This window comes from Carassius auratus, chromosome 27, assembly GCF_003368295.1.
Source record: "Carassius auratus strain Wakin chromosome 27, ASM336829v1, whole genome shotgun sequence".
In the NCBI taxonomy this organism is placed as follows: Eukaryota; Metazoa; Chordata; class Actinopteri; order Cypriniformes; family Cyprinidae; genus Carassius; species Carassius auratus.
In genome coordinates, this window is record NC_039269.1 from 11,268,457 (window position 1) to 11,289,037 (window position 20,581).

The following is a 20,581-nucleotide window of genomic DNA, read 5'->3' on the forward strand; positions in this document are numbered from 1 at the left end:
TTACTTCTTCTTAATGCATAATTTATATAAAGTGGTTAATTTGGCTTGGATATGTTATTAAATATAATAATATTATTGTTGTTGTACTATATATATATATATATATATATATATATATATATATATAATTATTTTGAGATAGATAAAAAGCTACAGCATGAAGAATGTATTATGTAAATTTTCAAGAGTCAACTGTCAGTTGTAAAAATAAATGTAATAAAAAAATTAGGTGTTGTTAGGTTGCCACCAACCAAATGGTTTGCAGTCTATTTTACTTTTATGTAATCAATCGATTCTTTTAAACTATGATTTCATTCAAGCCTCCTAATTTCTTGACTATTATAAACTCACAAGCACGTTTCTGAAAGATAAAGACATGTGTCGTGAACGCTGTCACTTTTCTCTCTCTATTCTGTGGACAGTGGTCATGTGAAACATGACGCACGCTCATAGGCTGACGCTTTGCTCTCCTTTAACGTCTGTAAAGGTGTGGGTTCGTTTCCTGACCCTTTCCGCGCGTGCAGCATCATCGCCTCGCAGGCTGTTGCATCCTCCCGAGGGACAGCCTGCACATTACATACCGGTCTCTGATTCGCAATCTGTGTCATGCCACTCATTCCTTTGCGAGCTCGGATGTGTTATATTGTCTCTCACAGCATACTCGCGGCTGTTCGCAGGGTTACTACGGAATTACATCCGCGACAAATGATGATGTGACAGCCATCCGTTCAGACAGATAATAAAAGCTCGCTGTGCAGTGGACGCTGAATTTCTGCTAACGAAGCAAAGCCCCAGACGAGCCTTTCCATACAGTAGTGTTCACTACTGACAAGCATCAGTCATTTGGAATAATACTCTGCACGCTGCATTACAAACATTCTGGCAGGAGGAGAAGCTGGTTTTAAGGTAACTGAAATGTCCTTCTATCCACGTGTGCTGAAATGGTCTGGTTTTGATTTTGCAGTGTAATGGAAGTGTTCAAGTGCCAGTTCAGTCTGTAAATGTGTCTGGTTATGGATCCTGATGTGTGCTCTTTGTTTGCATGAATAACAATAAAAAATCTTACACACATATAGTAGTAAGCAACAGCCATGAAAGTGGGGACACTACACAGAACCATAGGATACAATACATTTATGAAAGTGAGAGAATCTAAAAATAGGTTGATGCTGGCACCAGTTTTTTATTATTTTGTTAGCCTATATATATATAGTCTATAAACACACACACACACACACACACACACACAGTGTGGTTACACTATCCTGGATTAAGATATTTATTTAAAAGAAAAAAAATTCTATACAATAAATGAATGAATGTTCTATTTATATAAAGTAGTTAAACGATCCTGGATTAAGATATTTAAGTTGCATGTAATTTAATTGTATACTTTTTTTTTATCTATCTCTGTTTTTATACATAATGGCTAATTCAGCCAGATTGATCAAAGAGACGATAGATAGATAGATAGATAGATAGATAGATAGATAGATAGATAGATAGATAGATAGATAGATAGATAGATAGATAAACATTTTTGTGATGGTTGAGGATGATAGTAGTCATATAATTCACACAGAGCTGTTGCTTTTGGCCAAAAAAAGTCATGTTTTCCTCAGGGGGAAAGCATATGTTTTCTGTTTCTAGTAGACATGACACATACACAGATGCTGTTTTAGTAGAGACATGATTTCTAGGCCAGTGATGATCTATCTGCCAAGGGGGCCTGGCGTGTTTGGGGCACTTTTTCAACTGTTTGTTTTGCTGGATTAACATGGCAAGCTCTCCAGCAGTGTGCTCTTGGCAGATGTCCTGCTTGAGGGAGCATGTTTGTTTGAGTCAAGCTACGGTAAACCACGCAGTCTGAAGTTTTAAAGCCTCACTGTGAGTTGCCTTGACAGGGGAGAGCCCATCAAGGGCTTTTCTGGGAACAATTCTTGTCTGTTGCAAGAAATGCAGTTGAAAGCTAAAGGACGATGACAAGTGTACATGAACATGACGTAATACCACTATGGTTAAAGGGAAAATGATGGAAGATTGTTAGTTGTTTACTGTAGTATTTAAAGGAATACTTCCAAATACCCAAAATATATCCAAAAATGAAAACTTGCTCACCTTCAGGCCATTCATGATGTAGATAAGTTTGTTTCTGCGTCCGAACATATTTGGAGTTATCACCTTTTTTTTATCTAACTAACGGCTTGTGAAGTGAAAAACTGCATGTTTTGGTAAGAAAGTGTTGTAATGCTAAATTTCTCCAAATCCGTTCCAATGAAGAAACAAACTCATCTACTTTTTGAGTGATCGTATCCTTTAACAGGACTGTAAACTTCCATAGACAATAAAGGAGACATATGACCCCTAATGTTCAGATAAGATGGTGATTAAGTTGGAATTCTAATGGTATAAATTGACAGGATTGCATTTATTCTTTTTAACAAAAAAAAACCGAATGATGATACTCGTCTTCTCTCTGTTCATTTTTTTAAATCCATGCAACTGCCCCAGATTTCGACATAAATATATTCTCTCCATACACAGCAGAGATGAGTGCTTTTTGAAGAGAATGGGGTGAAAAATCCTTCCTTCACTACCTACCTAAATGGCCCGGTGATGGAAAAATATTGTTACAGGAATGATATTTGAATAATTGAAAAGGGCCGACTTAAAATTGCAGGATTGCCTTGATTTCAAGTGCAAAGTTAGAGGCTTCCTCGCCGAAATATTCATGCCATTATTTAAGAGTGGATAAAACAGGGGAAGGGATTCATTCGAAAATGATCAGAGCTCCTGCCTCTCCATTTCACAGAGTGAGAACCGGCTCTCATGGCTGTGGAGAAGAGATTCATTTTAATAATGAAGAAGGACATTCACCTTACTATCTCCCCACACAGTTGTTAAGTGACATCATAGATCAGGCCGACAAGCTGTGTCAAGAGAAGCCTCTCAGCATTGTGATCGCAGCGGTTTCTGTTTGTTGCTGACTTATGTAGCACACATCAAAAACAAATTACAATGTGTTTATGGTGAACAGAGCACTGAGTCATCTGCTTAGTATTGCTTGAGCTATCCAAAGTGAGAGCTTTAATACTTACTGCTGAGTTGGGCATGTGCATGCTTCATTGCATTGGCATTTGCACTTTGTATGACTTGTAAACAGTGATTTAAAAAGCTCTCTTTCTAGCAAATTTATCCATTAGCATGCCACCTAATGTACTTGAAGGTTAGTTTTGAGTTTTTGTCAGTGGTCATGACTGAAATGTGGGAACATTCAAAAAATGCATTTAATTTTATTATTCATTTTGCGTGACTAATTTCTTGTACTGGAATTGTTGTCTTCTTACATATGTCAAGTCAGGACAAATTTATTTGTATAGCACTTTTCATGATGTTAATGTTTATAGCTTAATATCTTTATGGCTTATTGTCACATTTAGCAGATTGGGGCTGGGTGATAATATTTTACATCTTACAATGATACAAGCAATCAAGCTTATATCTGTAAGCAATTCAAGCATATATATGTGTGTGTGTGTGTGTGTGTGTGTGTATGCTGTAAATATATGCATTTTTGCCATTACCTATTAAAGATTCAGCTTAATACAGTGTATATTCATTTTTTTTTTCCAGTTTGATATAAAATTATTTTTTGCCAATGTACAGTTTTTATGCCACAGTACAGTTAAATCAAATATTACTTAAAACTACGTCTTGCTATTATTATTTTTTTAGCAATTATCTTCTCCAAACCAAACAGATATTTATGGAATAAAAACTATTATTTATATATGTGGCCCTGGACCACAAAACCAGTCATAAGTAGTACGGGTATATTTGTAGCAACTGCCAAAAATACATTGTATTGGTCCAAATTATCGATTTTTCTTTAATGCCAAAAATCTTTAGGATGTTAAATAAAGATCATGTTCCATGAGGATATTTTGTAAATCTCCTGCCATAAATATATCAAAACTTAATTTTGGATTAAGTAATATGCATTGCTAAGAACTTCATTTGGACTACTTTAAAGGAAATTTTCTCAGTATTATGATTGAGTGAGAGTGTGTGTCAAGTAAGTTAAAAAAAATCTGTTCCCATTTTATTATTTTATTATTAAAGTTTTAGTTTAGAGTCTTTTAGTCTTCTTTACTCTAGCATTTGTACGCAGATTGTCTGTCTGTCCCCCTAAAACATGAGCCTCATGTCCATCATTTTTTATTGTCTCCTTTTGTGCTTTAAATAAACGCCAGTGAGTTAAGTGAGGTAGCGGCAATTGCTGAATAAGAACCCAGTCAGCAGCTGCTTTATAGCCTGACATCTGAAGCTGTCTCTTGGTTTGTCCTTGGGGCAGGATGTGTATGCTGGCCGTCCTTAAATCAGGCAACAGAAACCCGCTGGCATAAACAGGCCCAGCTGGAGAAAGAGGCTAAAACTAAAGTTGCAACATTATAGGTCTGGGGGTTTCATTTGAGCATTTAAGTGTTTGAGGTTTCATTTGAGGTTTCATTTCATCATGAACTCTCTAAAATGTTGTGTTTTTATTCAATTTTGATTTTAAATTGGATGTCTTGATAAAGGGATGTGGAAAATAGAATAAGAAATTGAAGCATAGCTCTATTTCAATCAGTCCAGGAGACATTGAAGTTGAATAACCCAAATCTTTAAAGTTGATAATGGTGAAATTAGTAAAATGAAGGTGGCCTGTGAACAAGCTCTCTCTGGTCATCAGTTTCTCAACCATCTCCAAAACTCTGACTGTCATTGTATTTGATATGATTTAGGTCAGTCACTACTGTGATTCCTTTAAACAGTTCCTTAAATATCTCTCAGTGACTGTGTCAGAGCCCATTGAGCTGATCTGAGTGCTTCTATACATCAGGTAGTGTTTAATATATGCATGTACTAACTGTCAGTTAGTCACTTGATATTATAAACGGTCACTTATGCAATAACTTACAAGACAATTTTCCTAGAGCAATCTGGTTATAAAAGGGATAGTTCACCCAAAAATATATATTATGTATTCCTATTTTCTCACCCCTAATGTCTTCAGTGGAAAATAAGAGAAGATATATTGAAAAATGTCTAAAATCTGTGGGGTTCAATATTTATTTATTTATAAAATTCATACAGGGTTCAGATGAAATGAAGATGTGTAAATGATGGTGAAATGTTAATTTATTTCATAGATAGAATCAGTAATGGCATGTTACATTTATATTTAGTCATTTAGCATCCACTTTTATCCAAAGTGACTTACAAATGAGGACAATGAAAGCAATCAAAATCAACAAAAGAGAAATGATGCGCAAGTGCTATAACAAGTCTCAGTCAGCTTAAAATAGTACATGCAGCAAGTTTTTTTTTATAATAATATAACAAATAAAAAAAGGATAGAATAGAAAAAGAATAGAGAAGCTAGTGTTAGTTTTTTATTTAAAGAAAACAAGCAGTAAATGAGTGCAAGTCTGAAAGGGGCCCTTTTTTTGGAAGAATAAAATTATTGTAGAGATTGCTAGATGTTAGAGTGTCAAATAAAGATGGGAGAGATGTGTTTTTAGCTGATTCTTGAAGATGGGAAGGAGGATTCAGCTGCTCGGATTGAGCTGGGGAGGTCCTTCCACCAGGATTTTTTATTTAAAAGCACATATGTCTGAAGTAATGAATTTAGGTAAAGGGGTGCAGAAACAGTGGTTGTGTTTTATGCAAACATCAATGCTTTGAATTTTTTGTGAGCAGCTATTGGTAGCCAGTGCAAATTGAAAAACAGAGGTGTGACCCAGGCATGACCTGGAAGACCTGCCAAAAGAGCATTGCAAAAGTCCAGCCTGGACAGAAAATAGCTTGAACTAGAAGTTGTGAAGCATGTTCCGAAGTAAAGGGTCTGATCTTCTTGATGTTGAATAAAGCAAATCTGCAGGACCGGGCAGTGAGAAAGTCAGCTGATCATCAGTCACAACTCCAAGGTTTCTGGCTGTTTTTGAAGGAGTTGATGTACCTAAATGGATGATGAAATTGTGATGAGACGATGGGTTTGCTGGAACCACGAGCAGTTCAGTCTTGGCAAGGTTGAGTTGAAGGTGATGGTCAAGAAATGTCTGTTATACAAGCTGAGATGCAAGGAGTTATTGTCGGATCATCAGGATGGAATGAGACGTAGAGCTGATTGTCATCAGCTAAGCAGTGATATGAAAAGCAATGATTCTGAATGACAGAGCCTAGTGATGCCATGTAGACAGAATAGAAGTGGTCCGAGAGTTGAGCCCTGTAGCACTCCAGTAGTTAGATGTTGTGACCTGGACACCTCACCTCTCCAAGATACCCTGAAGGATCTATCTGAGAGTTAAGACTCAAAGACTGGAGTACGGTTCCTGAGTCACCCTTTGCCAATAGGGTTGACAGGAGGATCTGGTGGTTAACCCTGTCAAAAGCATTAGATAGATCCAGCAATATACATACCGAAGAGATGGAATGTGCTCTTGCCAGTCTTAGGGCTTCAACAACTGAGAGCAAGACAGTCTCAGTTGAATGTCCACTTCTGAAACCAGACTGGTTGCTGTCGAGGAGGTTGTTCTGTGTGAGAAAGGAAGAGACTTGGTTGAACACAGTGTTTTTGCAATGAAAGGCAGAAGAGAAACCAGTCTGTAATTCTCTAAAAGAGATGGGTTAAGTATGGGTTTCTTAAGTAGTGGGGTTATACAAGCCTATAATGTTAATGATATCCCATGTTAATGAGAGTGGTATCCCACAATGATATGAAAGGACTATTATTATTCATTTGTTTCCTGTTCTGGTCTAAAAGTCAGGGAACAATCCACAGTTTTAAAAAAAATAAAGAAAAACAACAAAGTGACCTGTGATAACAAAAATACATTAATATAAAACCTCTGACTTTCAAATTCTACTTTCAGCTCCCAAAGAGAAACTGAACATGATCACTCTAAATCCTTTAAGAAAGCAGCCCACTGTAGGAGAATTCTCCACAGTGAAGAAGGATTATGAGAAAAATTACGCTGAATGGGGTTTGATTTCTGTCTCTTTTTCTTCTCTTATTATGCCCAGTGGTTTAAGTGTATGTTGTAAAGGCTAGAACTGCAATTAGAGTAAATGAAAGCTCGGACTGTTCTAGTAAGTGCCCTTAGGGCTGTCCATAGAGAGTGCAATCTCAGCTCTTTGCAAGTTGTTTTCTATTAGTGCCACGCTGCTGTGCTTGTTTTGTTGCAAAGCTAGCGTTATCATAAGGCAGGAAAATTAGACTGTTGAGGGAAATTAGCTGTATAATAGTCAGACAGTGTTCAAATCATCAGAACTTGTCAAACGGGGTTCGTTCAGTGCTAGTCATTTATATTTAGCATTTTCTAAACCATGGGACATTTATTTTGTCCTATTTAGCTTGTTCAGTGACATGAACCATCTTGCTGCCACTTTAAATAGTGATATATGAGGTTATTTACACTGAGAAAACAACACTGCCACACTGAAAAAAACACCGTAGTTGCTCACCAGCATACTGTATTTTAATTCTGATGCTGGTGCCCAGCATAGAATGCTGATTTTTGATTTTCCTACCAGGCATCTTAGCTTTACCAACACAACTACCATGAAATAAACAAGCCTGCAAATTCATATTGCAGACTGGTCTTTTTAGCAGGTTTTCCTTTCTAGCATTAGCTTAGCTAATCTTTAGTGTTTTATTAATGCTCTTTTTTGTTAATGCTGGTCTTCAGTTTGCAATGAGCACATTATGACACTTCTCAGAACTTCCCTCTAAGGAGTTTTGGACATCTAGGACTTTGGAGACATTAATGTGACTGACGTCTTCACACTAGACACTAAATTAAGTTCAGTGTTGATTTGCTGTCATGTTTGATGAGATTTGACTTTACTTTTCACACTGCAGACATATTTGTGTCGTAAACATGTGGAACGCCCACAGCTTTATTGGGCCTGGTGTGCAGTCGGAAAGATAAGAGGTCAGACAGAGCTGCCAGATAAAAAGTCCATAACTTTTCTGGAGCAAGGTCAGGGAGGACACATGCCACACTCTACCAGAGCTCTTGAGGGGAATTGTCATCATGTGCTCCTTTAAAAAGAAGCAGAGGGGAAGCTAAGAAAGTAAGAAGAGTCTTATTTTTGGCAAGGAGAGAAATAGAGAAATTAGACAAGAAAACTGAGCAGGTGAGGGGAAGTGAGCAGGTGGTGAGCAGTTCTGAAGATCTAAATATGTCTGTGTTATATAATATTATATCTTAAATGTTTGGTTCAGTAAGATTTCGTTTAAATGGCACCTATTATGAAAAATTCACTTTATAATTGTTTAAACAAATGTTTGTTGGCAGTGTTTGTACACAACCAACCTATAATGATAAAAATCCACACACTCTTGTCGGTGCCAATAGTCTAGTGGGCAAGCCAAGTATGTCGATATATAGTGCTGTTGCACTATGGGTGTCCCGAGTTAGAATCCCAGCTTGACAGTGGCGGATCTAGAGATTTTTTCCTGGGGTGGCGAAGGGGTGACATGAGGTTTCAGAAGGGGGGCCATGGACACTATTCATAATTTAAAATGCTACGGTTTTCACTGAATGTGTTTTGTTCTCTACACTACATTACATGGAGATGTAGCTGGGTTTTTGGATGGTGTGGGTCTTAATTTGTGAATTGTGGACCCTTTCTCTGTGTAATCAGTGAGCTAAACTAACGTTAGACCCTTATCTGACCTGACGATCATGGAAAATTCGATGAGACAACAAAGTATTGTGATGTAATTAACGTAACAATGTGGTTGTTGCCGGGTTAATTGTCTGCTTATGGACTTTTTCGACTTTGTGTCAAACTTACCTCTAAACTCACTGCTAACTGCTCAACCTCTCTTCTCCGAGACACTGCGTACTGCTGACAGATGTACTGTGCAGCCTGCCCAGGCTGCCCTGCTGCCACTGACTGGTGAAATTTTGCAGGGGTCGCTGCCGTGCTGGTGATGGGTGAAACCATTGTGACTGTGAGGGGAGGGATTCTAAATCTGCGATTTCTGTTTGAGAGGAGTTTGGTGCGGGGATCCTTGGCCTTCAACGTGTAGGCTATGAACATAAAATATACTTGATATTATAAAATTATAAAATATTATTACAAATATTATCTGATTTATAAATGGGGTGGCAACAGGGGCAACACCCCGTAGATCCACCTCAGCAGCTTGAGGACATTTCCTGATGTAAGTAATTCATATAATGTTAAATATCATGCCAGTATAGTGGATGAGCACGAGCTGATAAGCAGAGCGAGCTGAGTGGAGCTTATCGAGTGAATATCTCACAGACATCACTGGAAAGTTTATACAGGTGCATCTCAATAAATTAGAATGTCGTGAACGAGTTAATTTATTTCTTTCAATCAGCTAATCAACTCAAAACACCTGCAAAGGTTTCCTGAGCTTTCAAAATGGTCTCTCAATTTGGTTCACTAGGCTACACAATCATGGGGAAGACTGCTGGTCTGACAGTTGTCCAGAAGACAATCATTGACAGCCTTCACAAGGAGGGTAAGCCACAAACATTCATTGCCAAAGAAGCTGGCTGTTCACAGAGTGCTGTATCCAAACATGTTAACAGAAAGTTAAGTGGAAGGAAAAAGTGTGGGAGAAAAAGATGCACAACCAACCAAGAGAACCACAGCCTTATGAGGACTGTCAAGCAAAATAAATTCAAGAATTTGAGTGAACTTCACAAAGAATGGACTGAAGTTCGGGTCAAGGCATACAGATGTGTCAAGGAATTTGGCTACAGTTGTCGTATTCCTCTTGTTAACCCACTCCTGAACCACAGACAACGTAACTGGGCTAAGGAAAAGAAAAACTGGACTGTTGCCCAGTGGTCCAAAGTCCTCTTTTCGGATGAGAGCAAGTTCATAGAGTCTGGAGGAAGGGTGGAGAAGCAAATTGCTTAAAGTCCAGTGTTAAGTTTCCACAATCTGTGATGATTTTGGGATACAATGTCATCTGCCGGTATTAGTCCATTGTGTTTTTTGAAAACCAAAGTCACTTCACCTGTTTACCAAGATATTTTGGAGCACTTCATGCTTCCTTCTACTGACCAGCTTTTTGAAGATGCTGATTTCATTTCCCAGCAGGATTTTGCACCTGCCCACAGTGCCAAAAGCAGCAAAGGTTGGTTAAATGACCATGGTGTTGGTGTGCATGACTGGCCAGCAAACTCACCAGACCTAAACCCCAGAGAGAATCTAATGGGTATTGAAAATGAGAAACAAGAGACCAAAAAATGCAGAAGAGCTGAAGGCCACTGTCAAAGAAACCTGGGCTTCCACACCACCTCAGCAATGCCACAAACTGATCACCTCCATTCCAAGCTGAGTTGAGGCAGTAATTAAAGCAAAAGTAGCCCCTACCAAGTATTGAGTACATGTACAGTTAATGGACATACTTTCCAGAAGGCCAACAATTAACAGTACAGTGCATGTGACGCAAATTACATCACCAAAACAGCACGGACGTACTCATATAATATAATGAGTGGTTCCCTGCATTATTTTAGGAAAATATTTTATGATTACAGTATGCACCTTTAAAATGAACAGTGAAAGTAAAAAAAGCGTATACAGTACATTTTAACAGGTATAATTAAGTGTGGATATAACTGAAGGAAATATATGTTTGCTAACTGGAGCTTTTATTATGGCACAGTCGACCGCTTCCGCTCCTTACGGTTGTTCGTATGTGAAAAAAAGAATAAGAAAAGCAGCCTGTTTTATCACAATAGATACAATGCTACTCTGTGTGCTCGTCACCTGTCTAATAAAACGCACAACATATTAAAGCGTCTTTGGTGTTTCCATGTTTTCTACAAAAAAAAAATTTCTTCTACAAAACAAAACGGTCTGTGTCACTAGTTAAAATTGCTTATTTCTCTGGATTTAAACATTCTTCAGAACATTTGGAATAATGTAAGTTCACAAGTCAGCAAAATATATAACAGTGTTCTAATGATTTTGGATTTATTAATTAATAAATCTTGCATTTTGTGCCTTTAATAATACACAGATCTAATATAAACATGCAATCTTTCACATAACCAACTGTGTTTTTTTAACGCATGTTTTGCATGCATGTTTTTCTATAAACGTGTTTGTGTTTGACCGTTTAAGTGCAATAAGACATGACAGGTGCTTTTTGTGCGTTTGCTTTAGATGTGTGTGCTCGGAAAATGGTATATCCAATGGTATCTCACGACCAATTCATATGTATTTTACGAGGTGGCTAATTCGTACGACCTCACTCATTCAATTTTGTGACAGGTAAGTTTAGGGGCGGGGCAAGGTGTAGGTCATTCTTACAAATTCATACAAATTGTGCAACTCATAAAATATGTATGATTTAGCAAAAATTTGCCACCTCATAAAATATGTATGGATTGCTGTGAGATTGGGCTGGTATATCAGAATTTTAAAACTCATGATTTTAGCGATAGACATGATAACCAAACAGATGTTTTTTTTGGCAGAGTATCAGCGGTGCGAGCTGTAATGGCACAGACATATTCTGGAAAAGGGGGCGGAGAGCAGCAGTTAATTTGCATTTAAAAACACATGCATACATCCACTCAAAATAGTCATTCTCAAAATGATGTATGATGTAATAGATAATCTGTGGAGTATTTTGAGCTAAAGCTTCATAGACACATTCTGGGGACACCTGAGACTTATTAGGCCTACATCTATTTAAAAGGAGCATAATAAGTATAAAATAAATTATAAAGTGATAAAAATATATATAATGTTAGCATATTAGTGCTAATGTTAGCACATTATATACATCCGTGTGTGTGTGTTCACTGCTCTGTGTGTGTGCATTTCGGATGGGTTAAATGCAGAGCGCAAATTCTGAGTATGGGTCACCATACTTGGCTGAATGTCACTTCACTCACTCATATTAGAATGATTTCTGAAGGACAATGTGGCACTGATAATTCAGCTTGTATCATCACAGGAATCAATTATATTAAAAAATATATTAAAATACAAAACGTAATTTTTCCAATACCAAAGCACATTTTCATAGTATATGCTCAGCTTCAGGTGTGGCTTCTGTGCTGCTTTGGGAGTGTGAAGATGGCTGACGTGTGCTGATGATGATCCGAAATATAGTGGTGACTAGAAATGAAAGAGGAAAGTGAGTAGAAGGAAAGGAATGATGGAATGGACGAAGGAGAAGGGTGCTGGGGTATTTGGGGAGAAGTGGGTCAGCAGCCCTAGGTACCATGGCAACGGAGATATACGAGCATCTGTCCATTGATCTGCAGACTCATTGGTGTAATAGAGTGAGCCAGGTGATAAACGAGCACGCTGACAAGGTCTGCGCCAGGTCACACTTCCTTTTGCAGCACATCTCCGTCGACATCTCCTCACACGCCTGCATAATATACATGGGATGGTCATCTCACATTATGCACGTTCCATGAATAAGTAAAGGAAAACATAAAACAAACAATCTCTCAAACATATTTGGGGGACAGGGAAGCCGTCACAGCTTGTGATTCTGAGCTAAACTCAAAAACACTGAAATGTAATCTGCACAAATGAATGGTATGGTAGTTTTATTATCACAGTGTTCATTGCACCCTGTGGCTTTAACTTTTTAGTGTGAATAATTGATTATCCATTTACAAAAAATCTCTCCGGGGAATTGAGGACCAATTTAATGCATAGCTCAATTTAATGGTTCTCCTTTTTTGGCTTCAGTGTACTCTGCAGCATGGTTTTATCTATAATATGGTTGTGGAGTATGTAAGGCAAGACACACATTGAGTGTAAGAAGACAAAGACAAACCACATGTAGTAAAAAAAAATTTTGGCTGTAGGAAAGGAAGTCAAATCTAGCTTTCAGTTAAAAGATCACCTGATCACCTTATTGGTATAATCTTCATGGGGTTTAATTCAGAGTAGCATAATATTCTTACAAGTGATGTGAAGTTCTGTTCATTTTACAGATCTTTGAATCTTGTTTGTCAAACTGTAACACTCTGCATTGAAGTCATTTTGCTTGTTTGAGCAGTAAATTTAGAAGTAATTTAAACATTTAAAGTAAAATGTTACATTTTCAATAGCCACTTTGCTCCAAAAGAATCCACGTTCACAAATGTTGCTTATGCAGTTTCCATAAGACCAGTGAACAAAAAAAATGGACCAAAAAACTAAGGAAACACTCAGGTTACAACAAACACAGGTTACAGAGTCTGTGTGGCTTTAATGTGACAAATAAATGAAAGGTTATGCATGAGCGTGAAAATGAACAGATTCTCATAGACAACTCATGTCACAAAATTAACAAAATGTTTTTGAAAGACCCATCACTATTTCTTTTACATATGATTTTTGAAGCACTTAGCATGTTAGGGGCCATTCACACAGGAAACGGAAAAATGTGGAGCGCGAATAGTAGAATTGGAGAAAAACCAGGTCTTGATATGTAGTTTTTAAAAGTTTAACTTATTTAACCTTGAACAGCACAAACTTGAAACTTGACATAAAAGACATAAGCGTGGTCATATTAGATAAGACTATTAAGTAGGCTTATTATTTATGGGTAAATAAGGTGCAAAGATGTACCTTTTAGCTTTTGTATCTCAGGGTTCATCCCCAGTGACACCTTTTGCACCTTTTTTAGTGTACAAACACGGTTAGCTGCATCTTGCATCTATAGTGTTTGAATAGAAAATATCAAAGGACATTGTTTTCATACGCTGCAGTGTTTGTTTTGTTGCAATTGCTTTAAGATAATATATGAATCAAACTTAAATAATTTAAATCTCAGACTCTTTCGTTGAGTAGCTGCTACTCCATTTTGTGTCTATACATTTATTTAATTAATTAATGGCTGACTGCATTTATGCATTACGTAAGCTTGGCAGCCTTCTTTTTTTTTTTTTTGGCGTATCCTCGTTCTAGTAGATAACAGAAAATAGCTGCATTGGAGTGTTGCCAAGATGATCACCAAGTGAGCGGACTTTGGATTTTGGTATTGTGTGCAGAAATGCCATTAAATTTCACAGTTCAGTATCGCCAGAAATTAGAACATGAAAATACTCGGATAAACAATTCTCCAATTCCCACCCGTCCATGTTATTCAAAGGGTTCTCAGTGTACTTACAGTGACCTTGTCCAGCCCATCAGCTGCATGTAATTGTCCGAACGTCTACCAGTGGTCCATTGCTGTCCGTGTTGCCATGATAGAGGGGTTTGACCTCCAGCAGCCCACTGAAATATCCTACAGAGTTTAACTGCTGGCAAGCAACACAGGGGACAGGAACACACTGCTTGGCCACATTCCAGGGAAAATAGATGGCACATTGCTTTTAACAGCATTAGTATTCCACCATTTCTGTATATAATTTAGTGCTTTTACTCTGAGAAAATGGAAAGGAAGAGGACGTTTTTGAACCAGATTTTGAACCAGATGAGCCTGGGTTCTGTTTAAGGGGACATTAATTATTTATTATTTCATTTGTTTCAACTGTATCTTAAGTCCTCTATAGTAATGTTGCTTTTAAGTGTATATATTTTTCTCATTGGTTTTCATATAGTACTTTATGTCAGGCTTCGAACCAAAAAGTTAGGATAATATTCTCTTTATGTTGTCCACCATGTTTGCTCTCTCTGACCATTTTCTGCCAGTCCTTGATTACATGTTTATTGCCTTGAATTATGATCATGGTATCATGATCTGTAAAAATTTTGAAATGTCTCCAAACTTAATGTATGCTTACAATCTTTGTAGATGTCAAAATCTCATTAACACATTATTCTTAGTTGAATAAATTGAAATTTTTTAATGTGTATTTCTGTGGTTCCATACAAGTAGAGTGTGCCGTGGTAATGTGTACATATCTTATATTGTACTGCCTCCTTCTGGACGGAATTGTTATTGTTGCTGTTATACTATTGCTGAAACAGAATTTTTTTGTAAAAAAATCTACCATTCACATCACGTTTCACTTCTTCTGTGATATCCAGAAACTGTACAGCCGAGTATCTGCAACCCATGAGCCGTGTGTCAGGAGAAGCAGCAGTACAAACTCTCTGTGGCCTGTCGTCCTCTCTGCTCTCTTCTAATGTAAGTGCTGAGCGCAATCCATCAACATGTTTTTGTGTTGTCAACTGTTTTAAGTATCTGTCTGTTTTTACATATGGAAATGAAGTTTCAGCGAGACAGTTGATTCCCTCTCTTTTATTCTCAGGGTTTGATGGAGATCTGGTCGGATGACAGCTGGAACTGTTGTCATAACCGGAGGAATTCTCGCGACAGTGATACTACTGTGTATCATTGCAGTGCTTTGTTACTGTAGACTCCAGGTAAGCATTGCATTTACATTTCATTGCAGGGTTAAGGAGCCATCCACACAGAACATGTTTTCGCATTAACTCAGAAGGTCTCACTATGAGTCACTATTCTAAAAACCCAAAGAAAATTCCTGAATGTCGCATCAGGAGCCATTCACACAGTACAGGTTATTGAATTTAATAACAAAAGACACAGGGCTGATGAATTGGAAACAAAATGCAGAATCTAAAGATGTGTTTTTTAAAACTTTAACTTGAGCACCATGTTTTTTAGATCAAATATGTATGTCTATTTACATTGAAAACAATAGAAAAGCAGTGCAGTGAAATGCAAAAACCTGATTTGTGTGAATGAGCCAAAATTGGTTGATCTGTTTAGTCTGTTGTCCTAAAACTCACTAAAAATAGCATTTTTAAGAATTCCCTTTAAGAATTTCTAATGGGGTTTCAGATTTAAAATTACATATCTTTTAGGATTACCAAAATGTTTTCAGAATTCACACTTATGATTTGCCTTGACTTTATATATAAAAGTCTCTTCGAGTAGTGCTAACCACAGATCCTTTTCTATCAATATATTATGACCCCTAGTAAAAAAGTAATATACATACATATACATTTATTTCATACTATGTATAGTTAAAATCTATTAAAATATTTACAGACATTTCGTTTGAGACTTACGGGTATAAAAATTATAATTAAACCTTATTTGGAGTACTATTTGTGCACAATGCACATTTCTTAATATTAAGTCTAAAATTTGTTTTTACTTCGCTGTTGATGAGGACTGTATGATTTTTGAATAATATAGGTATTTAAATACAAGAGATTTAAAATGTACTGAAGTTTACTGCAATAGTTCCACTTTAGCATATTCAGATGTACTTAAAAATACCTTTAGGTGGACTTTAGCACTACTTCCGCATAATTAAAGTGCATTAAGTACAAAATTAGTTGCAAACATTAAAGGGATAGTTCACCCAAAAATGTTAATCTGTTAATCTGCTTAATCTCCATTTAGACAAAAAGGTTCTTCTATGGCATCACGAAGCACCTGTATTTTTAAGAGTGTACCAACATGATTTTTAACTAAAACCATTGCAGTCTGTCAGTCCTACAATGGAAGTGAATGGGAATCATGGCTTTGAAAGTCAAAAAAACACACACAAAAAAAGATAATTAAACCCTGCAGCTTGTGATGATACATTCATGGGTAAAGACACAAACCGAACAGTATTTATATATTTATTTTTACCTCTGATTCACCACAATGTCTGAACTATCCTGAGTAGGTTCTATTTCTCAAATGGATCCTTGACACTCTATCTACAATCTCAATTAGGTGTGTCAATAGTCCATTTGAGAGATAGGTGGCTGTAATGCACTTATAAGTCTGCGATCCGCCGTAAAGCAAGAAGAAGAAGTCACGCGCCGTCTGCTGAGAATGCACTCAGGACTGTTTCGGACATTGTGGTGAATCAGAGGTAAAAAACAATGATTGTTTTGTGTCTTTACCCATCAGTGTATTGTCACGAGTCGCAAGGTTTAATTTGGTTTTGTGTTGGTTTTGTGTATGTTTTTTTTACTCTCAAAGCCGTGATTTCCTTTCACTTCCATTGTAAGACTGACAGACTACAATGGTTTGAGTTAAAAATGTTTGTTTGTGTTCTACTGAAGAAACAAAGTAACCTTGGATGCCCTGGGGGTGAGCAGATAAACATAACATTTTTGGGTGAACTATCCCTTTAAGTATTCCAGTTCAGCATACTAAAAATACAACTTCAGGGTATTTTTATTAAGCACATACATTTTTAAATGTATTTGTCATATACTTGATTTCAAATACATTTGAGTATATTTATTTTTCACTAAACTCAGTTTTTAGCTACTTGTTGAGTTAAAAATGACCTCATGACTGAACAGCTTTATTATTTAAATAACTAAAATCCATTGCAGAACCATTCCGTGCTCAAAAGGTTCTGTGTGTTACTCAACAATTTGATGAAGATCTGCGTTGAAGGCCCAGTGTCTAATCTAATTTCCTCTGCATATCAAACCGTTCCTCCGTCCTAGTATTACTGCTGTAAGAGGAATGAGTCAGAAGGGGAGGCAGGCTCAGTCGCAGATCCTCAGCCACAGTTCGCCTGCAACGCATGCAGCGCTCCGGGAGTGGACGGGGTGGCCGTCACACCTCTCTCGCTGCCCTACGACCCCGCTTCGTCTCACAGCTACTGTCCAACTTGCTCACCCTACTACCTCCGTGGCACGGATGAGATGCGGAATGGCGGTGAACGCCTGTCTTACATGCCCACTCACTATGAGAACCATGGGGCCACTGCCCTTGGTCTGGCCGCCATGTACGGCCCTGTGCTGAGCCATCGCAGTACGCCAGACTTTTACACCAATACACGAGCCATCAGCACTGACGTCTGACATTCACAGACCCTTAGATGGACCCAGGGACAGAGCTGCTGGGGCAGTTACATGTCCACATGCCAAGAGTTAAAAAGACCTACGGGATGCCATGTTATTCTTCCACGCAGGTCTAAGGCCATCTTTAGTGTTCCATTGTCTTTTGTTTTACCTGCTGTTTACCTCTTATCTCTTCTTCTCGCACATCCATCCCTTTTGTGCTTTGAGGACCATGTGTTATATGACATGAAGTGTTTGTGGAGTTTTGGGCCTTTTTAATTTAAGTTTTAAAGGTTTAATGCAAATAGGGTGTTTTATATATCTGGACAAGACAGAGATAAAGCATATATTATAGTCAGAAAATCAACCCAAGGAAGCTTTTTAGGCTCATCACAAGTATTTTGTTGTTTATTGTGACATAAAAAGCAAACGTTCCAAACTAATTTTTTATAGCTTTTAAAAAAAGTATCTTTGTTGAAAAGAGCATGACATTCAGTTTTAACTAAATATCCCCTGATATACTGAATCTTTGTCTTTGAAAAACGTATTTTAGGATGAGAAATTAAACAAAATGTGATTGTCTTCATGTATGTTGAACTGTTGGGAAAATGATAAATGAATAACTGATGATTATTATATTGGTCAGTATATTTGAATATATGTGTCACATTAACTAAAATTCACAATGGCACAGAGTTATCAGCTAATACTGAGGTTGGATTTTAAATGTTAATTCTTACTTTTTTGTCCATATCCACTACAGACTACAATTAAGAGCTTTTTAAAGTAGCATTTTCAGAAATGTCCAAGCGCATATCATTTTCAAATTTATATGCAGCATTTTCAGAAATCTTCTGAGGCACTGAGAGGAAATGACTGGAAAATATTGAAAACATGTCATTATCTTGTCCCTGTTTGTATGATATTATGGAAGTGGAAATTATACTTACCTACTACGATAACGATAGTTTCCTTGTCTTTGCAAATGTGTTTATGTAAATTCTTATATTTTCTCACATATTTGTTTCAGTAGCCATTGGTTTATGAATTGTGCATTCTGATGTCTGTGTTCACTCTCTCTGAAGCACTGTTTGTTAGGTAACTGGATCATATTACAAATCACAGGATGACACTTCTCTTTTACATGTGAATACTTTTTGGCAAAAATGGGGAAAAAATATTTAAGTATATAAGTCTATGGTTTAAAATACTGAGGAAATAAAAGAGTAGCCTATTGTCCACATATTTCACTGAATGCTTTTGAATTTTGAAGTATTTATTAATGCCTATAAACTTTTTATGAAATTGGTCAATTGTGATCAGAGTAATAAAAGCCATTTCACATCGATACAAATACATTTACATAAAGATCAGATTATTTCAATGATTAAAATGTTTCCTGTCAAGTCTATATCTATCTGTATCTAAAACCTGACTGCCAATGCTATATTCTTCTATATTCCTATTCATGGAGATGCTTTGGCACTTACCATAAAAAACTAATTGCACTGCAACTGCACATCATATATAGGGTACGTATTTCAACAAAAGTACGAAATTGACTCTGAATGCCAGTGTGCCTTTTTGTGTTCACTTATTTACTTAACAGCTAGCAAAATATGATGATAGTGTAATTCTAGCTTAGACAGAATCAATAGCAAAAACAATTAAAGGGGTTTTGAAGCAAGTATATGAAATGAACATTTATTAACACAAAAGAAATTATCACTATTATTATTATTATTATTATTTTGTCTTTTTTTCTATTTGAAAAAAATATAATTTTATAAATAAATATAATTTATACCTGTAATGGCAAAGCTAGATTTTCAACAGCCATAATCGTGCTAATATTTTTCTGGATGTTTTTAATCAATAGAAACTTCAAAAGGACTGCACTTATTTGAAAGAGATTTTTCCAAACAATCTGAATGTTTTACTCTCAGTTTTGATCAATTTGATATATGCTTGCTTAATAAAATTATTAATTTCTTCAAAAGAATCTTAATGACAAACCTCTGAATGGTATAGTGTACAGAACCACTGCTTGAGGAAACACATTTTCTTTACTTATCTTACACTTTTCTATTTGTAGCCTGTTCTTTCACTTTTGCATCTTAAAGTGCTGCATTGGGAGTGCCAAGAAGGGCTGGGACTGCATTCTCTCTGTGTATTGTGTTAGACTACTTGAAGGACCAGTTTAAGATCTTGTTAAACAAATAGCTGTTTCATGCATTTCATTTGCATTGCAGTTCAGCAAATGTAAAGAATTTCACTCTCAGCATGATGAAGCTTTCCTCTGAGTTTTCAGCCATAATAAGCAGCACACTTAACACACGAATGAGAGAGTCACTCTCCCTGGAGAAAGTTGTGTGTTTGTTTGCTTCACAGGATCATGACGAAACCTGAAGACTGAGACGTGGTGCCTCCTTCAGTACAAGAACCTTTGAACACCATGACACTTTGCTTCTTGTCTTTATTGCTCTCTTCTCCTCCCTTCTTTCAATTATTAATAACATCCTCCCCCACTTTTGTTCACTTTTGTCTCCTTCTCTTTCCCCCTTATTAGCTTGGCATTGTTCAGGCTGATGAGCACAACAGATTATCTCTGTATAACAGACAAAGAAGCAAACAGAATTTTACAAGAAACTAGTGCTTTTTAACCAGTTTTGATGAATAATATCTGCATTATGCTTCCCTGAAACTGCAGTGAGATGATTAAAAAACAGTTCACAGCCTCCATCTATCTTGCTGAACATAAAGCGGCCAGATATAAGCAGCTTAAGGAATGGAGGAATGTACTGGCACCTGC

General features: G+C 36.9%; 1 protein-coding gene across 1 annotated transcript; it reads left to right on the forward strand.

Moving 5' to 3' along the window:
- Positions 1-499: 499 nt before the first annotated feature.
- Positions 500-19,252, forward strand: fam163aa (family with sequence similarity 163 member Aa). The gene is made up of 4 exons (XM_026205864.1): positions 500-906; positions 15,028-15,127; positions 15,252-15,366; positions 17,431-19,252. Exons 3-4 carry the CDS (start codon positions 15,274-15,276, stop codon positions 17,788-17,790), a joined length of 453 nt encoding a protein of 150 aa, XP_026061649.1. The 5' UTR covers positions 500-906; positions 15,028-15,127; positions 15,252-15,273; the 3' UTR covers positions 17,791-19,252.
- The last annotated feature ends 1,329 nt before the right edge of the window (positions 19,253-20,581 follow it).

What these genes read in the sequence shown, in the direction of transcription:
- fam163aa (XM_026205864.1), top strand. Translation starts at nt 15,274, where the DNA reads ATGACAGCTGGAACTGTTGTCATAACCGGAGGAATTCTCGCGACAGTG. An exon ending in TTTGTTACTGTAGACTCCAG is followed by an intron (nt 15,367 to 17,430) that starts GTAAGCATTGCA and finishes CCTCCGTCCTAG; the next exon opens with TATTACTGCTGTAAGAGGAA.